Genomic DNA, 24,776 nt, shown 5'->3' on the forward strand with positions numbered 1-24,776 from the left:
CTGTTTTACATCGGATAGCGGGGCACAGGGGCCTCCATAATGAAGTGACATGTGACCAGAGGCCCGCAGGAAGTGAGGCAGCCAGCCACGTGGGCACCCAGGGTGATGGCGGTGCAGGCAGAGGGATGCATGGGTGCAAAGTCCCGAGGCACCAGTGTGTCTTGAAAAGGCTGGAGAAGTGGAAAGACCCTATACGTGGACCCTGAAGTCAGACGCATGAAGGACAGCGAGCCGAAACCTATGATCCTAAAGAAATGAGGCAGGGACACGGCCAGGGGAAAAAGTGTCTGCTGGAGGTAAAAAAAAAAAAAAAAAAAAAGCTGCAGGGGGTACCCCTGGGTCTCTAAGAGGGGACTGGGAGGCGGGGGCCACCACCCGCCGCCTGGTGCTTACTGTCACATCAGAGTGATTTGGAAAAAACAAGGAGGAATATAAAAGGACAGTGGCAGTAGGGAAAGCCGAGGGGCCCGTGGTATCAGCGTTAGGAAACAGCAAAGCTGTGACAATTATGTCAACTAGGCCTGAGCCGCAGGGCCAGGGTGGCTCAGTCGGTTGAGCTTTAGAGTCTTGGTTTCAGCTCAGGTGGTGATCCCAAAGTCATGGGCTGGGCGAAGAGCCTGCCTGGGATTCTCTCTCTCCTGTCTCTCTGCCCCTTCCCCCGGTTCATGCGCCCTCCCTCACAAACAGGATTTAAAAAATTAAAAGTAGGGGCACCTGGGTGGCTCAGTTGGTTAAGCCTCTGACTTTGGCTCAGGGCATGATCTCACAGCTCGAGAGTTCAAGCCCCATGTCGGGCTCTGTGCTGACAGCTCAGAGCCTGTCGCCTGCTTCTGATTCTGTGTCTCCCTCTACCTCTGCCCCTCCCCTGCTCATGCTCTGTCTCTCTCTCTCTCTCTCTCTCTCTCTGTCTCTCTCTCTCAAAAATAAATAAACATTTTTAAAAATTACAAAAAAGATTAAAAGTAAATAACTAAACTCTGCCTTCCAAACAGAAAGTCCAAAGTTCGTAGCCCTGGGATTATGGGTTTATTTACCTCTGCCTTTGTTTTCATTTTCATGCTTTTTAAAATTATGGTAAGTTCTCGGGCTTAAAAAACAAAACAAAACTTCTTCGTTTGGCAAACCAAATTCCATTACAAAATACTTCAGGACTCAAGAGATGGCACTGAGAATGACACCAGAGAAGCCATTAAGTAAACCCATAATAAAATGCCTTTACCTATAGACAGCAAGGTCCAGGATGATCTGGTTATGTTTTTCATCATCTTTCAAGGAGAAGTCAAGTCTAAGGAACAATCAATCCGTTGGGGGGAAGAAAAAAAAAAAGATGACGTCTTTAGCAATACTGTACAGGTATCCCACCCCTTATCAAAAGTAAACTTGGTAATAAGTATATACTAATCCCCGATGACAAACTTATTCTGGGAGGTGTTATTTAAAACTCTCAACGGAAACCTACAATACACGCATAAATTATTTATTTACCTTGTTGAAATGTGAGAATCCTAAGGCAAACTACATACAAAAAAAGTAGCATTGGTGCAGAGATAGAGACATCTGGTGGTTAAAGCTTTCTTTTCGATTTCATTCAAGTTTGTTAGAAGCAAAACTAAAACGCTGGGATTGTTTATGGGGAAGAAAATGTCATATCTGCCTCCCTTACCCAGCGTTCTATCCCTTCAGTTTTAAATAGTCCTGTCTTCCTTCTTTCTCCTTGCCATCTTTTTTTTTTCTCCTTTCATTGTTGACCTTTGCACCACCTTGGAAAATGCTGAGACACTGCCCATGATCTATCACCTCCATATAGACGAAGAAACAGAGGTTCAGAGAGGTTGACACAGCTGGGAAGGTGGCCACGTGAGCCTGGAGAGGCAGGATTTCAAAGCCCTACATCTTTCAACTATACCGTACGGCTCGGTCTGAGGTATAGCTTCCATAGTGTCAACATACCATTCAGAATTATTTGGCCGATTTATTTTGAGCATTTCACTTGTCATACCATTCTGTAAAGTATATAGTAAAACAATATTAAAGGATGTATGCTAAATCGTTTGGAACAATTTGGCCATCAGCAAGATGTCTGTGTGGGGCCGTCCCTTTTGGTGCTTTCCATGACCCAGCCATGCGGGACTCCTTCAGTTGCTCAAATGACCCATCCCTTTGTGATCTCCTCTCAGGAGCTTTCTTATGTGCCGGTCCCTCTGCCTTAATTGCTTATGCCCCAATTGTCCAGCCAGCCAACTTGAACTCTCTCTTGGCAGATCATTTGAAAGGTAATTTCAGAGAGGTTTTCTACGGTAGAGATTGCTATTCATTCCCTCACGGTCCACTTCCCCTTTCTCCACAGTAATAGGACCCCTGATTTTAACTAGGAACACGGCCGTGCAGAATAAAGGTGACACTTTCCTGCACCCCCCGCAGCTGGATATAGTCATGTGATTTAGTTCCCTGAAGGAGAGCATTATATGGCACTCTCCAGGAATTTCCTTAAAGAGAGGGCGCATGTGTCCTTTTCTCCCTCTCTTCTTCTTCCTCCAGTTGGATGGAAGAGACTATGGGAGACCCAGTCATGAACTACAAAGACTACTTAGCAAGCTACTGCAACTCTCCGGGCAAGAGGCAGATGACACGTTCTAAGGTGGTGGGGGATGGCGTTAGTGAGAAGCCGTGGATTCAGGTGATATTGAAGGAAGAAATTATAAAGTCACTGATAACATGACAGAGAGAAGAGTCAAGGATGAATCCAAGGTGGATGCTTGCTACTGAGTTGGAGAACGCTGGGGAACGAGACGGAAACTGATCGTGGGGATAGAAATTAGGACTTCTGCTTCTGTCATGGTAAGTTTATAATACCTATCTTATAATCACATGGCGAGGACAAATAGCTCATTAAACATCCAAGCCTTGAGTTCAGAGAAGAGGTTGGATCTGGTTGTAATGTACAGATGGTGTTTAAAGCCATGGAATTTGGTGAGAGCTTCACAGAGTCAACGTGAAACAAGAAGGCAGGTGAGGAGTTGGCCACCACTTCGGTACATCACAAAGAGAATCTGGCAAAGCCTATGAAGACGAGCAGGTAATAAGGTCAAAGAATCTGAAGCAAAGGGAAGAAATTGCTTTAAGAAGGAAGATGATGATCACTTTGGTCAAATTTGCTGGGTCAAGTACATAGGGCCTGAGATTTTAAATGATGTGACTGAACATAGGGATAATGTGACCACGGAACACAAAAATGATGTGACCATGGAACACAGAGATGATGAGAACACAGAACATGGAGATGGTGTGACCATGGAACATGGACATGATGTGACCATGGAACACGGAGATGATATGACCACGGAACATGGGGATGATGTGAACACAGAACACAGAGATGATGTAAACAGAAAACATAGATGTGAGGTGAACAGAGAACAGAGAGCTGATGTGAGCATATAGAAATGACGTAACTACAAAAGTTTTATGTGACAGGATATGCAGACATGGTTTTAAGAAGGAAAGCGAAGTAGGGAACTGGTGACCGAGTCCAGGCATCTCCATGAGGAACAGCAGCTATAAAGAGGGGCAGAGAAATAGGGCTGATGCCGCAAGGGAAACTAGAGAAAGGGAGCTTTCTTTTTTTTTTTTTTTTGAAGATGGACAATATCAGGGCACCTGGGTGGCTCAGTCAGTTAAGCATCTGACTCTTGGTTTCGGCTCAGGTCATGATCTCATGGTTCGTGAGTTTGGGCCCCAAGTCGTGCTGGACGCTGCTGGTGTGGAGCCTGCTTGGGATTCTCTCTCTCTTCCCACTCCCTTGCTCATGGTCTCTCTCTCTCTCTCTCTCTCAAAATAAATAAATAAAACTTAAAAAAAAGATACACGATGTCACAACATGCGTATACTGATGAGAGCAATTTGGTAGGAGGGAGACAAGTGATCCGGAAGAGAAGGAATCATTGCAGAAGCAAGTCCTCTACAGGAAGAGGTTTGGGATCAGTCCACCAGCAGAGAGAGTCACTCTGTAGGGGAAGTCCACCCATTGCAGCAGGAGGCAAGAGAGTATGTGGACAGGTCCAGGGACACTGGTAAATTGGATGGGAAAACTTCTGATTGCTTCTGTTTATGGAGTAAGAAACAAGGTCCCAGTCAGGACCACAGAATGGAAGTAAGAAGGGAGCAAGCAGTGTGAAAGCAGGCTACGGGAAATCAGAGGAGTGAATTACCCAAGAAAATACAACATGATTACTGGAAGTCCGCTAGAGATCTATGGTGGTAAATTTACAGTAAGACCGGCAGGGAGAGTTGAATGTTTTCCTCCAGCCTCACGAGGGCAAGTCCAGCAACAGATGGCATGGTAGATTTGGTTGAGATTACGAGAGAGGACGCGGGAAGGAAAGAAGGACAAGGGACTTGAAGATCCATGTCAAGGACGAATCTCTGAGACGAACCATAAAAGCATAGCGGAGTGACAGAAGATAAGAACACGAGGGGAGAGGGGAGGCAGGCAGAAAACCAGCAGGCTGAACAGATTCCTGTTCTTAATGGGGCTTCTGATTGTTGGGCGTGCAGGGCGCTCCCCGGGAGCACAGGAGGTGGTGCCCAGTGGGACACTCGAGGGAAGATTCTGGAGGCGGAAGAGATATAGAAGATGGCAGGTCTGAGAATAAGAGTGGATTGTGTGGCTGGCTGAGGGAGGGAACGATGGCAGGGAGTGAGGCAGCGGGGCGAGGGAAAAAGCAAGGCTTTGGTGGATTGTCTACAAGTAGGACAAAGTCACATGACCAGTGATGGGAGGAGAGGCAGAGGAGGCAGAGAGAGAGAGAGAGAGAGAGAGACACTTGTCCAGGCGGGGGGTGGGGTGGGGGGGTGAACATGGTCTTCTGCAGTGAGTGGGGCAGAGGGCGAGTGTGAGCGCTGGGCAGGGCTAAGTGCACAACCGCAATAAGGACAGAGGTGGTATTATCTAGACGGCCCCGGCTCCAAGGGGGCTGGGAACTTTTAGGGAAAGGGAAGAAAAATGGTCTGAGAGTGGCTACCAGGTTCAACTTTCTTCGTGGTATATGTACGTGGCGAGGGAGAATACGGAGGGCAGCCGTGGAAGCAGAACCCTGAGTTTCCCTTAGTGAAAGAAGATAAAAGGGACGTTGAGAGAGAAGGTTGAGGATCGAGGCTTTGCTGACCAACACATACTCCAGAGGGCACAGAGGCAGGGAAGGAGGGGTCAGCAGGGGGGAAGAGAATGAGGTGTACAGAGCCACAGGGGACTAAGTTTCTGGTGGTGACGGATGACCCAGGAGGGCAAGGAAGGGTGATGACGGCAGGATGGAAGGTGGTAGGAGGAGGTGATGGGTGTTCAGTTCTTCACAGAACCCCCCTCAATACGGTTAGCAGGAGGGGCAGGTAACATGGGCAGTGTGGTAGGGGGAGAGGTGGTCTCACCCGGGGCCCAGAGGGCTCTGAGGGTCTCCCTTAAGCCCCCTGCTATAGGCTGAGAGACAATCTTCCCACTAGATTTCTGAGCTCAGTGAATGCAGACACCTGTCATATTCACTGCCATATCCTCATGCTTAGTATCGTGTCTCAGGCTACGTTAATTTCTGCAGGAGAGAGAAGGGCTGTGTGTGTGAGGGGCTGGTAGATATGAACTTGATCACGGAAGTCACTAGAGCTGGGTTAGCACGAGCAAGTCAGTCACACCATCTATTAGCTACGTGGCCTTGGACAAGCCACTCTACGTCTCCCAGGCTCAGGCTTTGAACCTCTGAGAAGGAAATACTGCTTGGCATGTAAGATTGCCACGCAGATGGAATACACAACGCCTGGAAATGATCAGGACGGTCTCTTTATCCTGGTCCTGGTGTCAAAAACGAAGTACTGAAAAGAAACAGGCTTTGAGCAATGAAATGAAGCCAACGAGATTTAGTCCAAAGGCTTTTTGGTCGGTATTTTGGCTATAAATGGCCTTTTTTGGTTTTTTAAATTTTGCCTGCTTTCTAGTTTTAGATTTTAAGACAGCCAGATAGGGCAGCCATCATTACACTTGAGCATTTCCAGGTCGAATATTTTCCCTCTCTCATTAACGTCCCTGAAGGATCTCCATCAGTTTCTTTCCTCAGCTCTCACGTGCTTTGTAGATGTGTCCCAGAGCGTCCAGTAGAGGGACACATAGGAAAGGTACCAATACTCTCAGCCAGCTTGTTCGTGCGGCGCTTTACAAATTAATAGACATAACAATAATGCACGTGGAATTTTCAGGCAGAAAAGCATATAGGGCCCAAAGTTTCCGCGGATACATAACTAAGATTCCCATATGTCAAGATCATTTTCTGAACGCCAAGAAAATGAAATATAACGTTACGCACTCGAAAACATCAGAGATGTTCTACTCTCAACTATGCACAAAATGACATTCTTATCGGGCTCCTCGAGCTTGTGAAGAACGCTTAGATATATTCTCCGCGAAGCAAACCCGCAACGGAAACCATCATCAGGACCACCCCCATGCACTTGACTTCTTCAAGCCTCTCTTTGGCCTCACGTACTTGGGGTCATTCACATTCAACACTTTTCCATCTTCAGTGATCAAAATCCTGGGTGGTTTCACTTTCTTCTTCTTTCCACTTGAGATGGGAGCAAAGGGCAGTGGGGAGAGAGAAAAACAACGTAAAAGGAATATTTTTGTGACACAGTTTAAGAAAAATTGATCAGGCATTTGTGAATACATGAATAATTCACCATTATGAAGTCCATTCTGTTACTCCTACGCTGGGAATTGACAGGGCAGATTTCTTTATGATCGTTATCTATATCTTTAAGGCAAAAATGTGACCTAGACAATTTGGCAGTTAATTCAAAAGGGGGAAAAAAATCCTCTTTTTCATGAAATATCCATGAATATTTAAATTCATCTATTTTATGCATGATTTACCCAGATAACTGTCGATTCTCCATTGGTGGATATAGCCTCTGCTTTAGTTAAAGTTTTAATTTTTAGGGGTGCCTGGGTGGCTCAGTCAGTTGAGCATCTGACTGTTGACTTTGGCTCATGTCATGGTCTCATGGTTCATGAGATTGAACCCCTCGTGGCTGTCAACACAGAGCCTGCTTGGGATTTTCTCTCTCTCTCTCTCTCTCTCTCTCTCTCTCCCTGCCTCCCCCTCCCAAAACAAATAAATGAACTTTTAAAAAAATTATAATTTTTAAAATGCCAAGTAGATTCGACTCTATAGAAATAAAAATACCAATACATGAGATTCTACATAAACAAATGTCTATCACAGAATTACTCATAGTGGCAAAACTCTGGAGCTATGAGGAAAACCCATCAACAGAGGAGTCAGTGGCCTAACTATATTCATGCTATGAAATATTTTGCGGCTGTTAAAAACATGTGTCTGCTCTTTACCTCACTGGTCTAAAAAGTGGCAGAAAACGTGCATGGAGGAAAAGAAACAGTGCAGATAGGAAAGACTCATGAGATAACATAGAAAAATGTAGAGCGTAGTCCTAGCTATTTCAACATCACTGAAGATCTATAAAAACCTAAAAAGGCCTGTATGGACAAGCTCTACAAAACCACATGGAGGAATGTGTGTAGATGACAGAACTGCAGGCAAGTCTTTGCCTTGGATTTCCATTCTTCTAATCCCGATTTTGGATAGTGAACTGTATATGAAAATGTACATTTATTCACATTTTGCTGCATTTTAAGCTGGTTCTCCTGGTCCAGGTAAGTTAATGTGTCCATGTACCACATTAGTCTCCATGACGAGGACAATCCAGGGGCATCCTCCAGAAGGGGCAAACATCGCAGGGACCCATGGGACTGGGAACACCACTGTGCACTTGCACAGAGTGGCTTGGTCTTCTATCCAACCCAGCTGTATTTTTTTTTTAGGCTATCAGGGAGAGAAATTTTTTTTTCCTGGTTTCAGGCTCAATACAATGTATTATACGATATACTGTACTATGTATACATTTCAGGCATGCATACATATATAGATATATTGCATATACATGGGTGTATATGTGTATATATGTTGGAAATACAATACATATTATATAAAAACATGTAGAATTTCCATTGCAGAAGGTTCTTAAGTCTGCAGAGTACTTTGACATTTATTGGCTCCTATGATTCTCTCAACCACACAGTGGAGTAGGGAAGGCAGGGAGAGAATCCCTGTTTAACAGACGAGGAAGGAGTTGAGGAGAAGTTGGGTATTTGCCAACATCGCACAGAGAGTAAGCAGCAGAGTCGCCACATGGACCCACATTTTCTGATGTTTTCCGATGCTCTTCCCAAAGCACTGGGTGGCCTCACCGTATACAGACCGCCAAATTTTACAAACAAGCATTTTGGATAAAATTCAATTCTCGTTTTTGTACCTCCCTATCTAGCTACTGAATAAAATGGTATGAAAGCAGCAGAGATTGCTAATGGTTGTGTTCACTCTTTCAGTTTCTTGCTTGCAGGTGACAATCACAGGGAAAGACACTGGGCTTCGCGCCTGTAACTGCCGTGCAGACGACGGTATTTCAGAGCTAAGTGATCCCATCCAAGCACACGAATTGTAAGCATTTCCGTAAGTGATACATTTTACGTACTAGATTTGAGCGATGACATGAAATGGAATGACACCGAGTCGAGCTTTTAAAAAGCTTCCCTGGCAATCAGAGCATAAGCGTTCGAGCTTCTAACAAATCGTCAAGTTCGATCAAAACAGTTTCAGAAGTGAAAGCGTGCTGTTGAATGTCCAAGACGGTTGTACTGGGAAAACAATGCCTCATAAGACTGCTTTCTAATTTTGCAAATTATGAGACACAATGGAACTTATTCGTCCCGCAAAGTGGCCTTTTCCTCGGTGCCATGATAATCAGTATCTCTAACCCGGGACATCCCTACTGCTTGATTCGTTGAAAGTTGTTAAAAAAAAAAATTAAAGACATCCAGCAGCACTATCAACAATAGCCAAAGGATGGAAAGAGCCCAAATGTCCATCGATGGATGAATGGATAAAGAAGATGTGGTTTATATATACAATGGAGTATTACTCGGCAATCAAAAAGAATGAAATCTTGCCATTTGCAACTACATGGATGGAACTGGAGGGTATTATGCTAAGTGAAATTAGTCAGAGAAAGACAAAAATCATATGACTTCACTCATATGAGGACTTTACGAGACAAAACAGATGAACATAAGGGAAGGGAAACGAAAATAATATGAAAACAGGGAGGGGGACAAAACAGAAGAGACTCATAAATATGGAGAACAAACTGAGGGTTGCTGGAGGGGTTGTGGGAGGGGGGATGGGCTAAATGGGTAGTGGGCACTAAGGAATCTACTCCTGAAATCACTGTTGCACTAGATGCAACTAATTTGGATGTAAATTTAAAAAATAATAATAATAGGGGTGCTGGGTGGCTCAGTCGGTTGAGCGTCCGACTTCGGCTCAGGTCATGATCTCACAGTTCGTGGGTTCGAGCCCTGCATCGGGCTCTGTGCTGACGGCTCAGAGCCTGGAGCCTGTTTCAGATTCTGTGTCCCCCTCTCTCTCTGCCCCTCCCCTGTTCACGTTCTGTCTCTGTCTCAAGAATAAATAAACATTAGAAAAATTAAAAAAAAAACTTAAAAAAATAATAATAATAAAAATAAAATAAAGGTATCAACAAGGAGAAAAACACAGAAAAAAAATTAAAGACATCCAAACAAGACCCTACGTAAAATGCCATAATTCATGACATCCTAAAGAAGGCAGTTTGATATTAACAAATGTCAGTAGACACAATTCAACAGGAAGCTGAACTTAGAAGCCAAGTCAATTAAGTGATGGCTAACAAAGATTGAACACAGAGAAGGAGTAAACCCTGTGCAATCAAGAAAATACAGTCCATAGCAGGGCATTGCCTCACTGTGGAATACCTTAATTTTTCTTGGTCTTTCCGTTGTTTTTCCATATGCCTAAGTGTTTCCAATCTAGATTCAGGAGTAAACAAAGAGGGCTTGTTCCAGAATTCCAGGTCATCCTCATTGTCCTTGAATCTCTTTTGGTTGTATTCCCCTTCTTGTCCTTCCTGGACATGGTCTTTGTGCTCTACTGAAAATGGGCTGGGAAAGAACAAACAGACACAGAGCATGTGAGACCAGTACTGGATGTCTGAGTTTCATCCTAAACGCCGCCCCTTCAATCTCTTACACACTTTTCTTGTGTTGTCTTCGTACCTTTGAGTGACAAAACACATCTGAAAGAGAGCCAACGTAAGCCATGCTGTATGAACGTACTGTCCCAAATGGGACAGGCCCTCATCATCTAACACGGGGCATAGTGCAGTGATCGGATGAGAAGCTCCCAGGCTGGTGGGATGTGAGTCACCTGTGGAGCCGTGTTAAGGGCACAGATGCCTCGACCTCCCACCAGAAAGTCTACTCAATAGATGTGGGGTTGGGCCCAGGAATCTGTGTTTTATGACAGCTTGCAAGAGGTTCTGATGATCAAACTCAGGGACCACTGGGCCTTCCCAGGCACCCCACTTCCAGGCTGGGACCCTCAATTCCTGTCTCCACACTGCTCCCAGAGGAGTCTTGTCAACAGGCAAATTACATCATATTAGTTCCAGGTTCTTTAATGATGCTCTCTCTCCAAAATTCTCCAGTGGGATATATGAGATTCGTGGTATGGTCTTTTATGGACAACTTCTGATTTCATAGCTTTGTATAGGAACAGTGCTGTGTGCTCTTTTTTTATTCATGTTTTGTGGGTTGTCAAAGAGTTCTATGGTGTCTCTGACATCAAACGGGTATATGAGATATTCAACAGTCATCCAACGTGGATTCGAGAAATATTTCTTGAGCATCTCCTCTGTGCCCGGCACCAGAGATCCAAGCCTAGGCAAGACAGACAATGACAGTCCTTTCAGGAGATCCTATTCTAGCAGAGCAAAAATGACACCGTTCACATAGTAAGCACTGGGGAACAGTGTTCCTCACCTCTCCCTGCAACATACACTCTATTTCGAAATAACATTGCATGAAAAAATCCACATGAAGCCTTGAGTACCAAGCATGACAAACAGGAAGCGCTCACTGAATGTTACGTTTTGTTATTGTTACTGAAATGAGATAACACAAAAGGCTCATTTAGTTGCTTTTTGAAGGGATACACCAAAAAGTACTAGAGCCTGAGGTTTAAACAATATAAATAGAACAGAGAATAATATCTGCTTACATTTTTTTGCATATTACAAAATGTAACTAGTTTAATAAGCAAAATAATGCAAACTTCTGAAAATGAATACTTTGCCATATAGCTACAGTTCTCTATGGTGTTGAAAAGGCAATCTATTAAGGGGATTTATAATATCCTATCACATCCTAGGTAATCATCACTGAAATAATTGGTTCCATTTCCAGTTAAAGGAGTTTGTTTAAAAAAAAAGAAGAATTTGTTTTTGGGGGCGCCTGGGTGGCTCAGTCTGTTAAGCGTCTGACTTCGGTTCAGGTCATGATCTTGCGATTTGTGGGTTCGAGCCCCACGCCGGGCTCTGTGCTGACAGCTCAGAGCCTGGAGCCTGCTTCGGATTCTGTGTCTCCCTCTCGTTCTGCCCCTCTGCCCCTCCTCCACTCACACTCTGTCTCTCTCAAAAATAAACATTAAAAAAAAAAATTAAAAGGATTGTTTTTTGCTGGAAAGTGACTAATTGGTTCACTTTTCTATTTTGTAAAATGTAAAAAGATAATAATACACATAAACATCATTGCACTTAAGAAAAACTATAGAAATATCAGCTAAATAACTTAAGTCTCCGAAGGCAAAATGCATGGAAATGCGAGCAGCCAGGAGACAAAACAGACTGATCTCATCAGGATACAAACAAACAATGGGCTCTTCAGCCACTTCCTTCACATCTGTGCTCTCAGAACTCTCTTCCCACTCGTGAGCACATCCCACAGCCCTACGGTCCCGTTTAGAAGAGTCCCATCTCCGCTAACACTCACTTTCGGGAATTAGAGGCCTACACTTTAATTTAATTTATTTTATTTTAGACAGAGAGGGAATGAGTGGGGTAGAGAGGAGAGGGAGAGAGGGAGGGAGAGGGAGAATCCCAAGCAGGCTCCATGCTCAACGCAGAGCCCGACTCGGAGTTCCATCCCACACCCCGGGATCGTGACCTCAGCTGAAATCAAGAGTCTGATGCTCAACCGACTGAGCCACCCAAAGGCCTACAGTTTAAATAAAACTTCACTTACATCCAAATCGAAGCCCTTACCCTCCCTCTCCAAACCCCTCACCCCTCACCTAGCTCGTGACTGGGCTGTGCACGGGGAGAGGGGCACGGGCTATGCCAACCCCCCTTCGCTCACCTACTCCTTCCCTCTGTATCCCACCTCGCTGGCTTCTTCAGGTCCCCCCGACTTCAGAAATTTGGACCTGGGACAATGGATGGGGAGAAGGAGGCAAACATCTCATCTGACACTGATGCTCTTACACCTTGGCACCTGGCTCCCGTTCTAGGGCCGATGCCCAGTTACCGGTTTTGTCTTCTGAGCACATTTACTGGTTCTCAGAGACATTACAATGGCCTTCCAAGCACACTGTTCCCTATCAGAGCGACCAACATACTACCCGGCTGGTCATTTATGACAACTCAGCTTGGGCCACTGACAGTCCACCCCACGGTCCCTCACTGCCGCTACTCACTTAGACAGTATCCTTTCAAAGAAAGCCAAGTGCAGTTCCTTCTTCCACGTGTACTTGGCCCACGGGGTATTCCCAAATCCTCGACATGACAGATGCTGAGGCGTGAGTTGATTCCATTGACGCCCACTCTCCTGACACTCCTGCTCTAGGCTATTCCAGGACACATCACATCATTTCAAGTCTCCAGGCTGGAAGCAGGCTGCCTCTAGTCAAGGGGTGAGATGACTGTCTCCCCTTCTTGCAGTCGCCCCCTACATCTTGATGGCATTTCTTCTTGCAGCGTTAAAAGGGAGTGGCTCCCTACTCCTTTCTGACTAAGTGGATGATTCACTATTTTGATGACCGTCCGCCAGAATGTCTGGGTATCTGTGCAAATAGGCTGAATGCAGTCATGGGAGGAACGGAAGGACCAGTCAGTCCTGTGGAGAAGTAATAGGGCAAGAAACCAACCCAGCCGTGTGCTTCTACTCAATGCAAGCAACAGCCTGCTGTCAACATTTGTCAACTTGTATGAAGCAAGAATAGTAGATGATCCCTAACACATTCTTTGTGCCTATTATAACTAATGCAAAACACCGGGAAAAATGCAGTGAAAAAAGAATATTACAGCATAAACTCACGAATGTAGGTTTAAATATTATAAATAAAATATTAGAAAAATGAATGCAGAAATCTATTACAAATATATCACAAAGTGCGTTTCTTCTGGAAATTCAAGGATGGCTTAATATTGGGAAATACATTAATGTGACTCAACACATTAATAGACAAACATGATTATCTCAATAGAGGCCAAAAAAAAAAAAAAAGAAAAAGAAAGCATTTCATAAGATCCAGCATCTGTGATGATAAGAGCTCTTCATCAACTTGGAATCAAAGGAAATTCACTTAACTCTACCAAGACCCCACAGCAAATGCGTTACTTACTGATGAGAAATTGGAAACCTTCCTTTTAAAGTCAGAACCAGATACAGATTCTCACTCTTACTGCTGCCATTTCGCCCTCTACTGGGGCCTTAGCAGCCACCATAAAGAAAATTACAAAGCAGAGGCCTAAGGATTGGAAATTCTTTAAAGTTGCCATTTATTTAAAAAAAAAAGTGTTTTTCCACATAGAAAACACAGGATCAGGGGCGCCTGGGTGGCTCAGTGGGTTGAGCGACGGACTTCGGTTCAGGTCATGAACTCACAGCTCATGAGTTCGAGCCCCCGCGTCAGGCTCTGTGCTGACAGCTCGGAACCTGGAGCCTACTTTGAATTCTGTGTCTCCCTCTCTCTCTGCCCCAACCCACTCGCATTCTGTCTCTGTCTCTCTCAAAAATAAATAAACATTAAAAAAAAAAAAAAAGAAAAAACACAGGATCATCTACAGACTACGGCACCTTTTTAAAAAGGTCAGCAAGATTGCTTAATACAATATCAGTATATTCGCCTCTTTATCCAACAGCAAGAACCAATTACAAGGGTATTTTAAAAATGCCATTATACAAGATACTTAGAGATAAATCTAATAAAAGAAAACCTTTATGGAGAAAAATTATAGAACCTTATTGAAGGACTCAGAAGAAGGTCTAAATAAATAGAGAAAGCTATTCCACAGTTCAGCAAGGAAAGAATCAAAGTCATGAAGATGTCAACTTTCTCCTAATTAACATATAAATTGAATGCAATTTCAATCAAAATTACACTAGGGATTTTTTAGGGAATTTGAATAGCAGATTGTAAACTCCTAACAGAAAAGTAAAGAGCTAAGAACAGCTGAGATAAATCTGAAACATGGGAATACCTCCTACCAAATATCAAGATTTACCATAAATCTACAGATTAAAACCACATGAAGGTACATCCACGGAGCAGTCCAGGGAGTCCAGAAATGGACACACGAGTACGCGTGTAAAGGGTATATGGGAAGGGTGGTGTGACAGGTCAGGAGAAGAGCACCTTCATAATGGAGCAGACAATCAGCTACCCATATGGGAAATGACAGGTACCCTACTACCCACTGTAGTCACAGCTTAATTCCACACAGACAGATAGGACACTGGAGTAATGAAACGTTGCCTAAATGAAAAATTTCATAAGTGAGACCAAAAAATACAAAAACAAACTTGACTATATTACCATTTTTTAATTCTATAAAGCAGAAGCACTTATTAAAATTAAAGATAAGTCAAAGGCTGGAAAAAGATACTTGCAAAGCACATAACACTAAAGAATCTGCATCTAGAATATGAAATAACTGTAAGTCAATAAGAAAGAAACTTAACAACTTATTTAAGGTAGGCAGAGGGCCTGAAGAGTATATGAATAGCCAATACAAATATAAGAAGACACTTAAGATACTGAAACTCACTGGTAATTCTAGGAATACAAATTAAATATTAGGTGTTACTTAACAAATAACTTGATTGGTCCATGTTTTAAAATATCATATTATCCTGGGGTGCTTGGGCGGCTCAGTCGGTTAAGCGTCCGACTTTGGCTCGGGGAATGATCTCGCAGTTTGTGAGTTGAAGCCCTACATCGGGCTCTGTGCTAACAGCTCAGAGCCTGGAGCCTGCTTCGGATTCTGTGTCTCCTCTCTCTGCCCCTCCCCTGCTCATGCTCTGTCTCTGTCTCTCAATAATAAATAAACATGAAAAAAAGTGTTTTTAAATATCATATTATCTAATATTGGCAAAGATTAGGAACTCTCCTATACTGTTGATATAGGAGTATAAGTTAATGCACTTTAGAAAACAATTGGGCAATGACTATTAGGTTGAAAAATGTTCCTAATTAATGATGTGGCAATGTCACTGCTGAACGCTCTAGAGAAACTTTCATACCTTCATAAGGAGACATGAGCAATGTTGTCTGAAAGAAATAGAAGAAGGGAAACACCCCAGGTGGCCACCCAATGAGGGGAGTCCGCACCTGGGCTGGTCTGCAGCTGACCCCAGCTCCGAGGGCCGTGCAGGTTGTTAGAGCTGGTGCACATCTGATTGGTCAGGGCCAATGAGTCACTAGCTGTTAAATATTTTGAACATCACCTCTGGGATAATCTGTGATTTGTTCATCCAATGGATTACAGAGTCAGAATGAATGAACTAGTTCCACCTGTCTTTACACGCAAAAATCTCAACAACATAACATTGAATACAAAGCGAAGTTGTAGAAAGATATTGTTTGTGCTAAACGCACACACACGCACACACACACAGCCACTCTTGTTCAAGGAGGCATAATTATATCACAAATATATCTAAAATATGGATGGGATCACATATACCAAATACACACTTAACTTTCAGGATGGCGGACCCACTGAAGAGGAGAGAAGGGGATAGCCTCTCAGTGATGTTGTATCTTTTTATCGTTTTTAAAAAGATACAGAGCATAAATGCAAACTACTGATATTTATTAAATCTGGGTGGAACTATTGTGTCTATTGATTTTTTAAATATTTATGCATGTCTGAAATATAATTATTATTTTCTCAAGATTAAGAGATTCTGTTTTCAAACTATTTAAAGCTTTCACCATATGGAATCAAATCAACTGACTGTGGCTGTAATTCACTTAAAATAAACAAGTGTGAAAAATTCTGGCTTGTAAAAAAAAGACCAATTTAGAGGCTTATTAATCACATTAAAATGTATTCATTATATAATTCACAAAACAGAATATTTTATGATGCAATCAAAATTGTTTGATTTATAATAATGTGATTTACATTTAACTTTTCTGAAATACCCCTGTTAACTCATCTTTCCTGTGCATCTTATAGAGATTTGTCTGAGGATAATTTTAGATGCAAAGGAAATTTGGGAAGGAAGGAAAGCCTCAGAGAATTGTCACAAACAATGAGGTGTTCATACTCTTCCCCCCAAAGTCACATCACAATTTATTCTCCAAATCGATCACCTGAAATATGATACCGTGAACACTTTGAGAAGAGAAAAGCTGCTTTTAACTGAAGTAGAAAGTAAACCCTCGTAATTTGCGCACAGAGTGGCACTGATGTCTGCGTACCTCTGTCCCTCGAAGACTGAGTGACTTCTCTCCTTGGCCTCATTTTCATCCTCTTCTCGAAGTTTCCTCTGAGCCTCTTCCTTGTCTTTGGCCCGTTTGAGGCAGTAAGCTTCCTCTTGCTCTCTGATTTGTTGTTCAATTACTGGAAAGTTCTGCAAGGCCTGAATCCTTTCTGAACGCTCGATTTCTTTACCGTCCAACCACTTGAATAAAAAACAACCAACATGGTGTAGTTATTCAAAAGTCACAATTTGAATCACGTTGACTTTGACTGGAATATTGTAAATTTAGAAATAACAAATAATGCACCTTGGTGATATAGAATTAAAAGCAAAGTAATGAATGGGAAACATCAGAAACTTTGATCTAAATCAATGTCTACTTCATATAATTAACAGAGTTACAGAGTATCTTTATGGGTAAAATAATAAGTATGTTGTCTGTTGAAACCAATTATTAGTGACAAGCTCTCAAGATCTATTGATTTTATACCTGCTCACTATATAAAGAACATCAAAGCTTCAGGTCAGACCACAGCTCCAAAGTATAACGGTGCCACCTCGAAATGCTCTCTACAAAAAGGGGTCTTGTATATTAGACAGAGTTGGGCTCCAATACGAATGGGCCCATTTTCTACCCTCGACAACAAGATGCACCCAGTAGGTTGTCAATTGTTATGGTCACTGTTTATACCTGGTATTTTCAAAGTGATTTTCCAAGCTGAAATACTAAAATAAAAACACCAATTAAAATGTGAAGTTTCAAAGCTACTAGTTTAAAAACACCTGTGTATTTTGTCCAGCCCCATTGTATAAAAAGAGGTAAGGCATTAGAAATGCAAGGTAGGCCCCTCAAGAATGTTCACCTTCTCATCCCTGTGAATGTTACCTACCATGGCAAAAGGGTCTTGGTAGATGTGATTAAGTTAAGGGTGTTAAGATGGAGAGATCATCCTGGATTATCTGGATGGGCCCGGTGGAACCACAACGGTCCTCATAAGGGAAAGAAGAAGGGAGAAGTGGCAGGGTCAGAATCGGGGAGAGATCAGAGGAAGCCACCACTGCCGGCTTTGAGGCTGGAGGCAAGGGCCACAAGCTCACACATGCAGGCAGCCTCCGGAAGCTCAACGTGCAGGGAAAGGAGTTCTCCCGGAGGGAGGGCGGCCCAAGGCACGCAGCCTTGCCAACACCTGAACATCAGACTCCTGACTCCGGGACTGTAGCGGCAAACATCTGTGTTGTCTTAAGCCGCCACGTTTGTGGTAATTCACGGCCGCAGCAACAGGAAACTAATGCACGAGGAAAAACACACGAGGCTTGGGTAAAATAGAAATCTAACAAATTATCGGGATCGGTAAAATCATAAACCAAGATCACAATGCTGACATTTGGAAAAAGAATTTAAAATACGCTTTGGACACAAGGACCCATGCGGCTGTTGTGCATGGGCTGCTCGTGTCGGGCACGTGCCCAACAGCTGTCACAGGCTTCTAGCCTGACCGCCACACCAGCAACCCGGGGCTCGGCTGGGCTGGCCCCTGCACCCTTCTAGGGATGTGGCTCATAGCGCTATGAGCCTGTTTCTGTGCAGGGCCTGTTTCTGTGATATTCTGGTTCTCATCAGTTCATTTTGTTAGTACGTCACTGGATAATGAAGATCAGCTTGGGTCTTGTTTGAGCTCATTTATCATTTTATTCTAAATATATGTTCTGGATTCAATTACCTGAGTGACTCATTCTCTTAATCAAAAACATTTCACATTAGAAGAAATGTGCTCCGTTACTCCAGCAATCTCGACTATGCAGGACACGGCAGTCTAAAAACAAATGTCCTCTGAGAATAGAAGAAAATGCCTATGGTGAAGCCAGTGCATCTGTGCGTTTTCTTGCAGAAGCGTGGGGCCACACGCAGGTCAGACATTCTTGGAATTACATGAAAGTTAAAATTACTAGTTTAATGTAAGCAGGTATAGGATTTCTCTAGAAACCACCTGTTTTTTCCCCAGGTTCCAAAAATGTTAGGTTAGGGGAGATACAAGATAAGAGATTAGCCACATCGGGTAGAGGTTGTCAGATGAGTTCCCTGGACCAGCAAGTATCAGTGAAGAATCCTCGGGGCTCCTGGGTGGCTCAGTCGGTTGGGCATCCGACTTCGGCTCAGGTCATGATCTCGCGGTTTGTGGGTTTGAGTCCCGCGTCCGGCTCTGTGCTGACAGCTCGGAGCCTGGAGCCTGCTTCTGATTCTGTGTCTCCTTCTCTCTCTGCCCCTCCCCCGCTTGTGCTCTCTCTCCCTCTCTCTCTCTCAAAAATAAATAAATGTAAAAAAGAAGAAAAGAAAAAAGAAATGAAAGAATCCTGTGTGCCACATCAGACCTAAAAATCAGAAACTCTGGGGTGGGGCCCAGCAAACACCACCCAAGTATTCCAAAGCATAGCAAAGTTTGAGAACCGCTAACACAGAGAACGTGTTAAGAGAAAGCAATGATACTGTCTCTCTCTGTCCCCAAAATAAATAAACGTTAAAAAAAAAATTATAAAAAAAAAAAAGAGAAAGCAATGATAAAAAGAAAATAATTATAAAAGCACAGTAGCTTAAGACAGTGTAATACAGAGGTACGTAGCTGTAGTAATCTCAAAAACTCTTAAGTTTTCAGTCTGCTATTAGTAATGATGAATGCCCTCCATGACTCTAATTTGCATTCCTCAACAAACAGTTTAGGGGCACCCGGGGGGCTCAGTCAGTTAAGCAGCTGACTCTCGGTTTCAGCTCAGGTCATGATCTCACGGTTCGTGAGTTTGAGCCCTGCATCAGACTGCACACTGACCGTGTGGAGCCTGGTCGGGATTCTCTCTCTTTCTCCCTCTCTCTCTCAGCCATGCCCCCCACCCCCAATCGTGTGCACTCTCCGTCTCTCTCAAAATAAATATATACACTTAAAAAAAAAAAAAAGAAAGAAAGAAACAGTTCAGTTAAGCTCTGTTGTGTTCTGAAAGGAGAAATGTATTTAATCTATTCTTCAGGAGTTTATTCAAGCTATCAAAACAACTTTAAAGTGTCAGTAAGTCGAAGGGTTGGTTTCGATTTTCTGGAATCTTCCCTCCTCTAAAACTACCCGTTCCCCGACGATGCCACGAATGAATCAGGCATCACTGCGGCTGCTTGTTTTCCTTTTTCCGAGGTTTCTGCATCATTAAAATAAGCGTACCTTTAACTGCTGTAGCGTGGCCACCACGAACTGCCTGTAGCCGTCAAAGTCAGCACACGGGTTACCCATGAGAAAGAGCTCCTTCAGGTGGATATTGTGCCCAAGTGTTTTAACGCTGCTCAGCTCTCCAATGAAGTTTACGGTCAGGTCGAGTTTTGTCAGCCCTTCACATCCTGTTGAAAGGAGTGGAAAGAACACAAAGCAAAAAAAAATAAAAAAAAAATCACACTGGTAATAAAATGTGTGTAATAGTTCATAGCAGAGACAACGGTTGGAATAGTTTAAGTCCGTGGATTAAGTGCATCACCCAACAGGTGGGTGTTCAGAAACAGCACCTCAAAGGGTTAGCTCTAACTCCTGTCTCAATCTGCATTTCCCTTTTGTCCCTGCGGCCAGGGGAAATCACTTTCCCTGCTCATATCTGCGAGTCCCGGGCTGGTAAACATGTGCATTTGGTCACCATGTGGTGTGAAGAAAGCCAAGTACCAGCTGCTGCCAGGGAGCACCCGACATCAGGACGAAGATCCCTCTAGAGAGGACACCATCAATCTGTCTGAGAATTCTTCCAGGTAGGCGGGACACATCTCGCCAAGAGGGGTGATGATGGCGGGAGGGTTCCCCAAAAGGAAAAGGCGGTTCATAAACCCCAGGCATCAGAATTAATGTTCACGAAGTCACAGCGAAGACACAGAATGGCTCCAAGGCCACCGAGAACGGCACTGAAAGTATCAACAAAGGTAAAGAAGAGTTTGGTCCTCAGGGGAGTAACAGAAAAAGGGGTAGTCGCTGAAGCGGAGCTTGTCGTAAATCGGCCCCATCTACCTTCATTAGAGGGACAGCCGGATGCTACGGAGATCTGAAGCAACAGCCTTCACTCAGGTTCCCTGAGAGCTTGGTAGTTAGGAATGCAGCCTGGAGAATTAGGCAGATGGGGGTTCAAGTCCCAGCCCAGCCTCGTCCAGAATTCCATGTTTTCCTCCTATCTGGTCATATCCCAAACCAGAATCTTCCAAATGAGACAGGGCTAGCTCAGGGCTTCCAGATGGATGTAGGACCTCACCCTCCATTCATTCATTCATCCGTCCATTCATCCAGGAGTTACTGGGTACCCACTGTGACCAAGTTAATGAGCCAGGTCTTCAGGATAAAGTGGTTAAAAAAAATCCATGGCGTTTCACCTTGTGTATGTTTAATATAGGGAAAGGAGAAAAAGATGGGCATTCCAGGAAAAGAAGGTACTTGGTGCAAAGGCACCGAGAAGTGAATCTAGAGGAGACAGAACCAGAAGGAGGCAGTGCCCATTGTTACATTACAAACCAGCCTAAATCAATATGTACTGGTTCTTCTTTTTCAATTCCATTCATTGTTCAGCCCACCGTTCCTGGCTGCCATCCCCAACCTTCTAGTGGGTTTGTTCCTCTACAGGGGACCAAGGACCTTCGTACCAACAAAATTAACAGACCCCTCAATTCATTATGTCACTAGAAAAGTCTGCTGATATGGCCTGATTAACCACAAATTCTCTCCTGTAAACATTTTTTACAGATTGATTTTCTTTGTCTTTTTAGCTTTATTTATTTGTTTACGTCTAAGTTTTTCATTGCAGTTAGTCAACATACCATGCTATATAGTTTCAGGTGTGCCATACAGTGATTCAACAATTCCATACATCACCTGTTGCTCATCACATCAAGTGCCTCTCTTGATCAACCATGACTTCTCTTTGAAATGTTTCATCTGTCTTGGAAAAAGTGATACTGCTCTCTCCTTGTCCTCTTTTATGATGCAGTTTCTTCCTCTTGATCCCCATTATAGACTTTTCCACTCCATCAATGGTAATAGAGCCCAGATTTCCATCCTCGACCCAGTATTTTCTCTCCTCATGGCTCTCTTGACGACAACAGTTGTGTTCCTTGGTTTAACCAACCCCAAATTCTGACGAGTCCCAAACAATAACTTTATATCTGACCATCCAACCGAATGTCATACTCCTCTTTCCAAATGCCTGTAAGACATATCCCATTCGATATGTCTAAAAATGAATTCTCCATTTTTCCTCTCATTCTCCACTCCTCACGACAGCTTTCCTGCCTCCTTGATGTCTAAATCCTGTCAATGTCATTGCCATTTTGGTATCAGATGTGTTTGCGGCCAAGAGTCAAGCCAGAGTTAACTTGAGTGCTAACCTAAGTTGTTCCCTTAACCCCTCCATTACATCAGTCACCAAGCCGTACAGATCTCAATGGCCACATTGTCCCACCTACTTCTTGTCCACTGTAATCCTGTGACCAACAGTACAGTTCAGGTTCTTATCCTCCTGTGCATGCAACATGGCATATGTCCTAAATCATCTTTCTATTTTGAAAACAGGAAGGAAGGACCAAAAGAAGACAAAGGGTGACATTTCAAAGACTCCCAACAAGTTAAAAAATGTACCTGTATTTGATTTTATTGTAATTGTTTCCATGAAGGACCCTCCAAATGTTCATTATGGTTTTCAAAGTGATAAATCTTAATTGTTTTTCTACTTGGCCTACCCATAAGAAATGAAACCCCATCCGCCATTCTAATGAACAATTCTTGCTGAACTAGCCAGGCGTGAGAAAGCCTCTTCTTTGAAGTTAGGTACTCCTTCCTTTAACTGATTCCTCCCCTCCATCTCTCCTGTTCTTGGAAGATCCATGTCAGTGGCCCGTGGGGCTGAGAAGGTCATTGAGACAACACTGATCTCCCAAGGGGGAAAGCTCACACTATTAGAAACCCCACCTCTCCTTCCAAGTTAGGGTAAGGAAGAGGGATGGAAAAAGAAGACAATTTATTATATCCCGGTGAATCCACGATGGAGGGGGGTGCGGGAGGTATGCTAGCTAATTCTTGCCATCCAGCAAAACATAAAAATAAACAAGTGGATATCCATCTTTTTAAAAAATTTTTTTAACATTTATTTTTGAAGGAGAGAGAGAGAGAGACAGAGCGTGAGTGGGGGAGGGGCAGAGAGAGAGGGAGACACAGAATCTGAAGCGGGCTCCAGGCTCCGAGCCATCAGCACAGAGCCTGATGCAGGACTCGAACTCACGGACCGTGAGATCATGACCTGGGCCGAAGTCGGATGTTTAACCGGCTGAGCCACCCAGGCGCCCCTATCCATCTTATGTCTAAAATTATACTGCAATTTACTCAAGTAGGTGGGCTGAGTCTGTATATCCATCTTTCCCCCCTCTTACCTCAAACCTTTAAAATTAAACAAAAAGTGTACATTTGCCAGCCAATATGATGCATCCTCCCTTCCTACTGCCCATCCCCCCAAACACATCCTCAAACTACCCTGCGCCCACTGCCTCCCTCTTAGAGCTGGAAGGTGGCGCCCCCATGGGAGAAGCGTCCGTGAAAAGGCCTGCGTGGGCTGTGGACTACAGTTCCCCAAACTCAGACAGACAACAGTGACAATGCTGCCCTCTAGTGGCGGATGTGCAAAACATACCGGAAAACAACTCTCGGCTTCCTTTAAGATACTTTAACAAAAACAAGCCTTGGACGGGCCGACTGAGAGTGACAGTTTGAATTACTTCTCTGCCATCACAGACTGACATTTTACTACACACAGAGTCCATTTTTTCACTCCACTTGTTCCCATGAGAACGTGGAATGGGGCTGTAGAGTGGCAGCTGGGGGAGAAGGACGGCTCCAGTTCTCATGCAGAAAAATGCCCATGATGGAAAGAGTCTCCCCAGTTCCAGCACTGATGATGGCTTTGGGGCCTTTGACAGCGACGACAGCTTAGGTTTTGAGGATGAACATTAAGAACGTATGATGAACACTTAGGTCATTGTTGGCACGTAACCTTGACAGCCACTGAAACGCCCATTTCTACGCTGGGCGGCAAACAGGCTAAAATATACCACCCTAAGTAAAGTCCTCCTAATTTTAGCTATTGGCAGATGGGAGTGGGGTGGGGAGAGCAGCCTGCCTGCCTCTGCTCCGAGCCCCTGTACTCCAGAGTAAGGCCTGCCAGGCGGCGTGCCCAGCCCACAGCAGCCCCGCCAGCCAAGCGGGAGGCCGGATGTGGAAAGAGACCCTCACAACTTCAGAAGAAGCCGGCACTGGCCACCGGATCGGCCAAACCCTTTGTGATTGTGAGCAGACACCAAGTGTTACCAGACATCGCAAAATAAATAAAAGCACGAGACAGAAGCCTGCAAACTGAAACGGGAAACCTTCCAGAATGTGGAGTGACAAGACAAAGAGGTTTAAATAAGGAATACAGGGTAAGAGGCATGGAGAATCGATCTAGGACGACCAAATCCATTTTAAGGACATTCCAGGGGAGGTGAGAGAAAAAGGGGGCTGGATATGTCTGTTCCCTTGATCGTGGTGATGGTTTCACGGGTGTGTGCGTGTATCCAAACTCAACAAACTGTTCACTACCTATGTGCAGGTGTTTGTACATCAATTATACCTCAATAAAGCTATTAAAAAAAAAAAAAGGTTGTGCTCCAAAGAACATCAAGAAAGTTGACAAGAAGACCTCAAGATGAAAAGATGTATCTATAAATCATGTATCTGACCAGATATTAGTATCCAGAACCTATAGATAGGCCTTACGAATCAACAATAAAATGACAAATCACCTAATTAGAAAGTGGGCAAAGGTTCTGAAGAAACATTTCTCCAAATAAGATACACAAATGACCAAGCTCATCCGTCATTAGGTAAACGCAAATCAGAACCATGATAAGACACCCTTCACATCCATCAGGATGGCCCCTAGAAAATAAAGAAAGAAATAAAAACAGGAAATAACAAGTGCTGGAGAGGATGTTGAGAAGTTGGAGCACTCAGAAATTGTTGGTGGGAATAAAGAATGGTGCAAC

At 43.8% G+C, this 24,776-nt stretch overlaps 1 protein-coding gene across 1 annotated transcript in view; it reads right to left on the minus strand.

The window, feature by feature from the left end:
- The window catches only part of DNAAF11 (dynein axonemal assembly factor 11), a 77,865-nt gene that overhangs the window by 34,778 nt on the left and 18,311 nt on the right, over positions 1-24,776 (minus strand). The window contains exons 4-8 of the mRNA XM_047073818.1: positions 19,906-20,078; positions 16,677-16,903; positions 9,911-10,096; positions 6,528-6,605; positions 1,220-1,285 (exon numbers count right to left, since the gene is read on the minus strand). Coding sequence (XP_046929774.1) covers positions 1,220-1,285; positions 6,528-6,605; positions 9,911-10,096; positions 16,677-16,903; positions 19,906-20,078 — 730 coding nt within the window. The remainder of the gene's footprint in view (positions 1-1,219; positions 1,286-6,527; positions 6,606-9,910; positions 10,097-16,676; positions 16,904-19,905; positions 20,079-24,776) is intronic.

The sequence above is a fragment of the Lynx rufus genome, unplaced genomic scaffold (genome assembly GCF_022079265.1).
Source record: "Lynx rufus isolate CCGP_SWC_20201006 ecotype Redwood Valley unplaced genomic scaffold, mLynRuf1.p SCAF_12, whole genome shotgun sequence".
NCBI classification, from domain to species: Eukaryota; Metazoa; Chordata; class Mammalia; order Carnivora; family Felidae; genus Lynx; species Lynx rufus.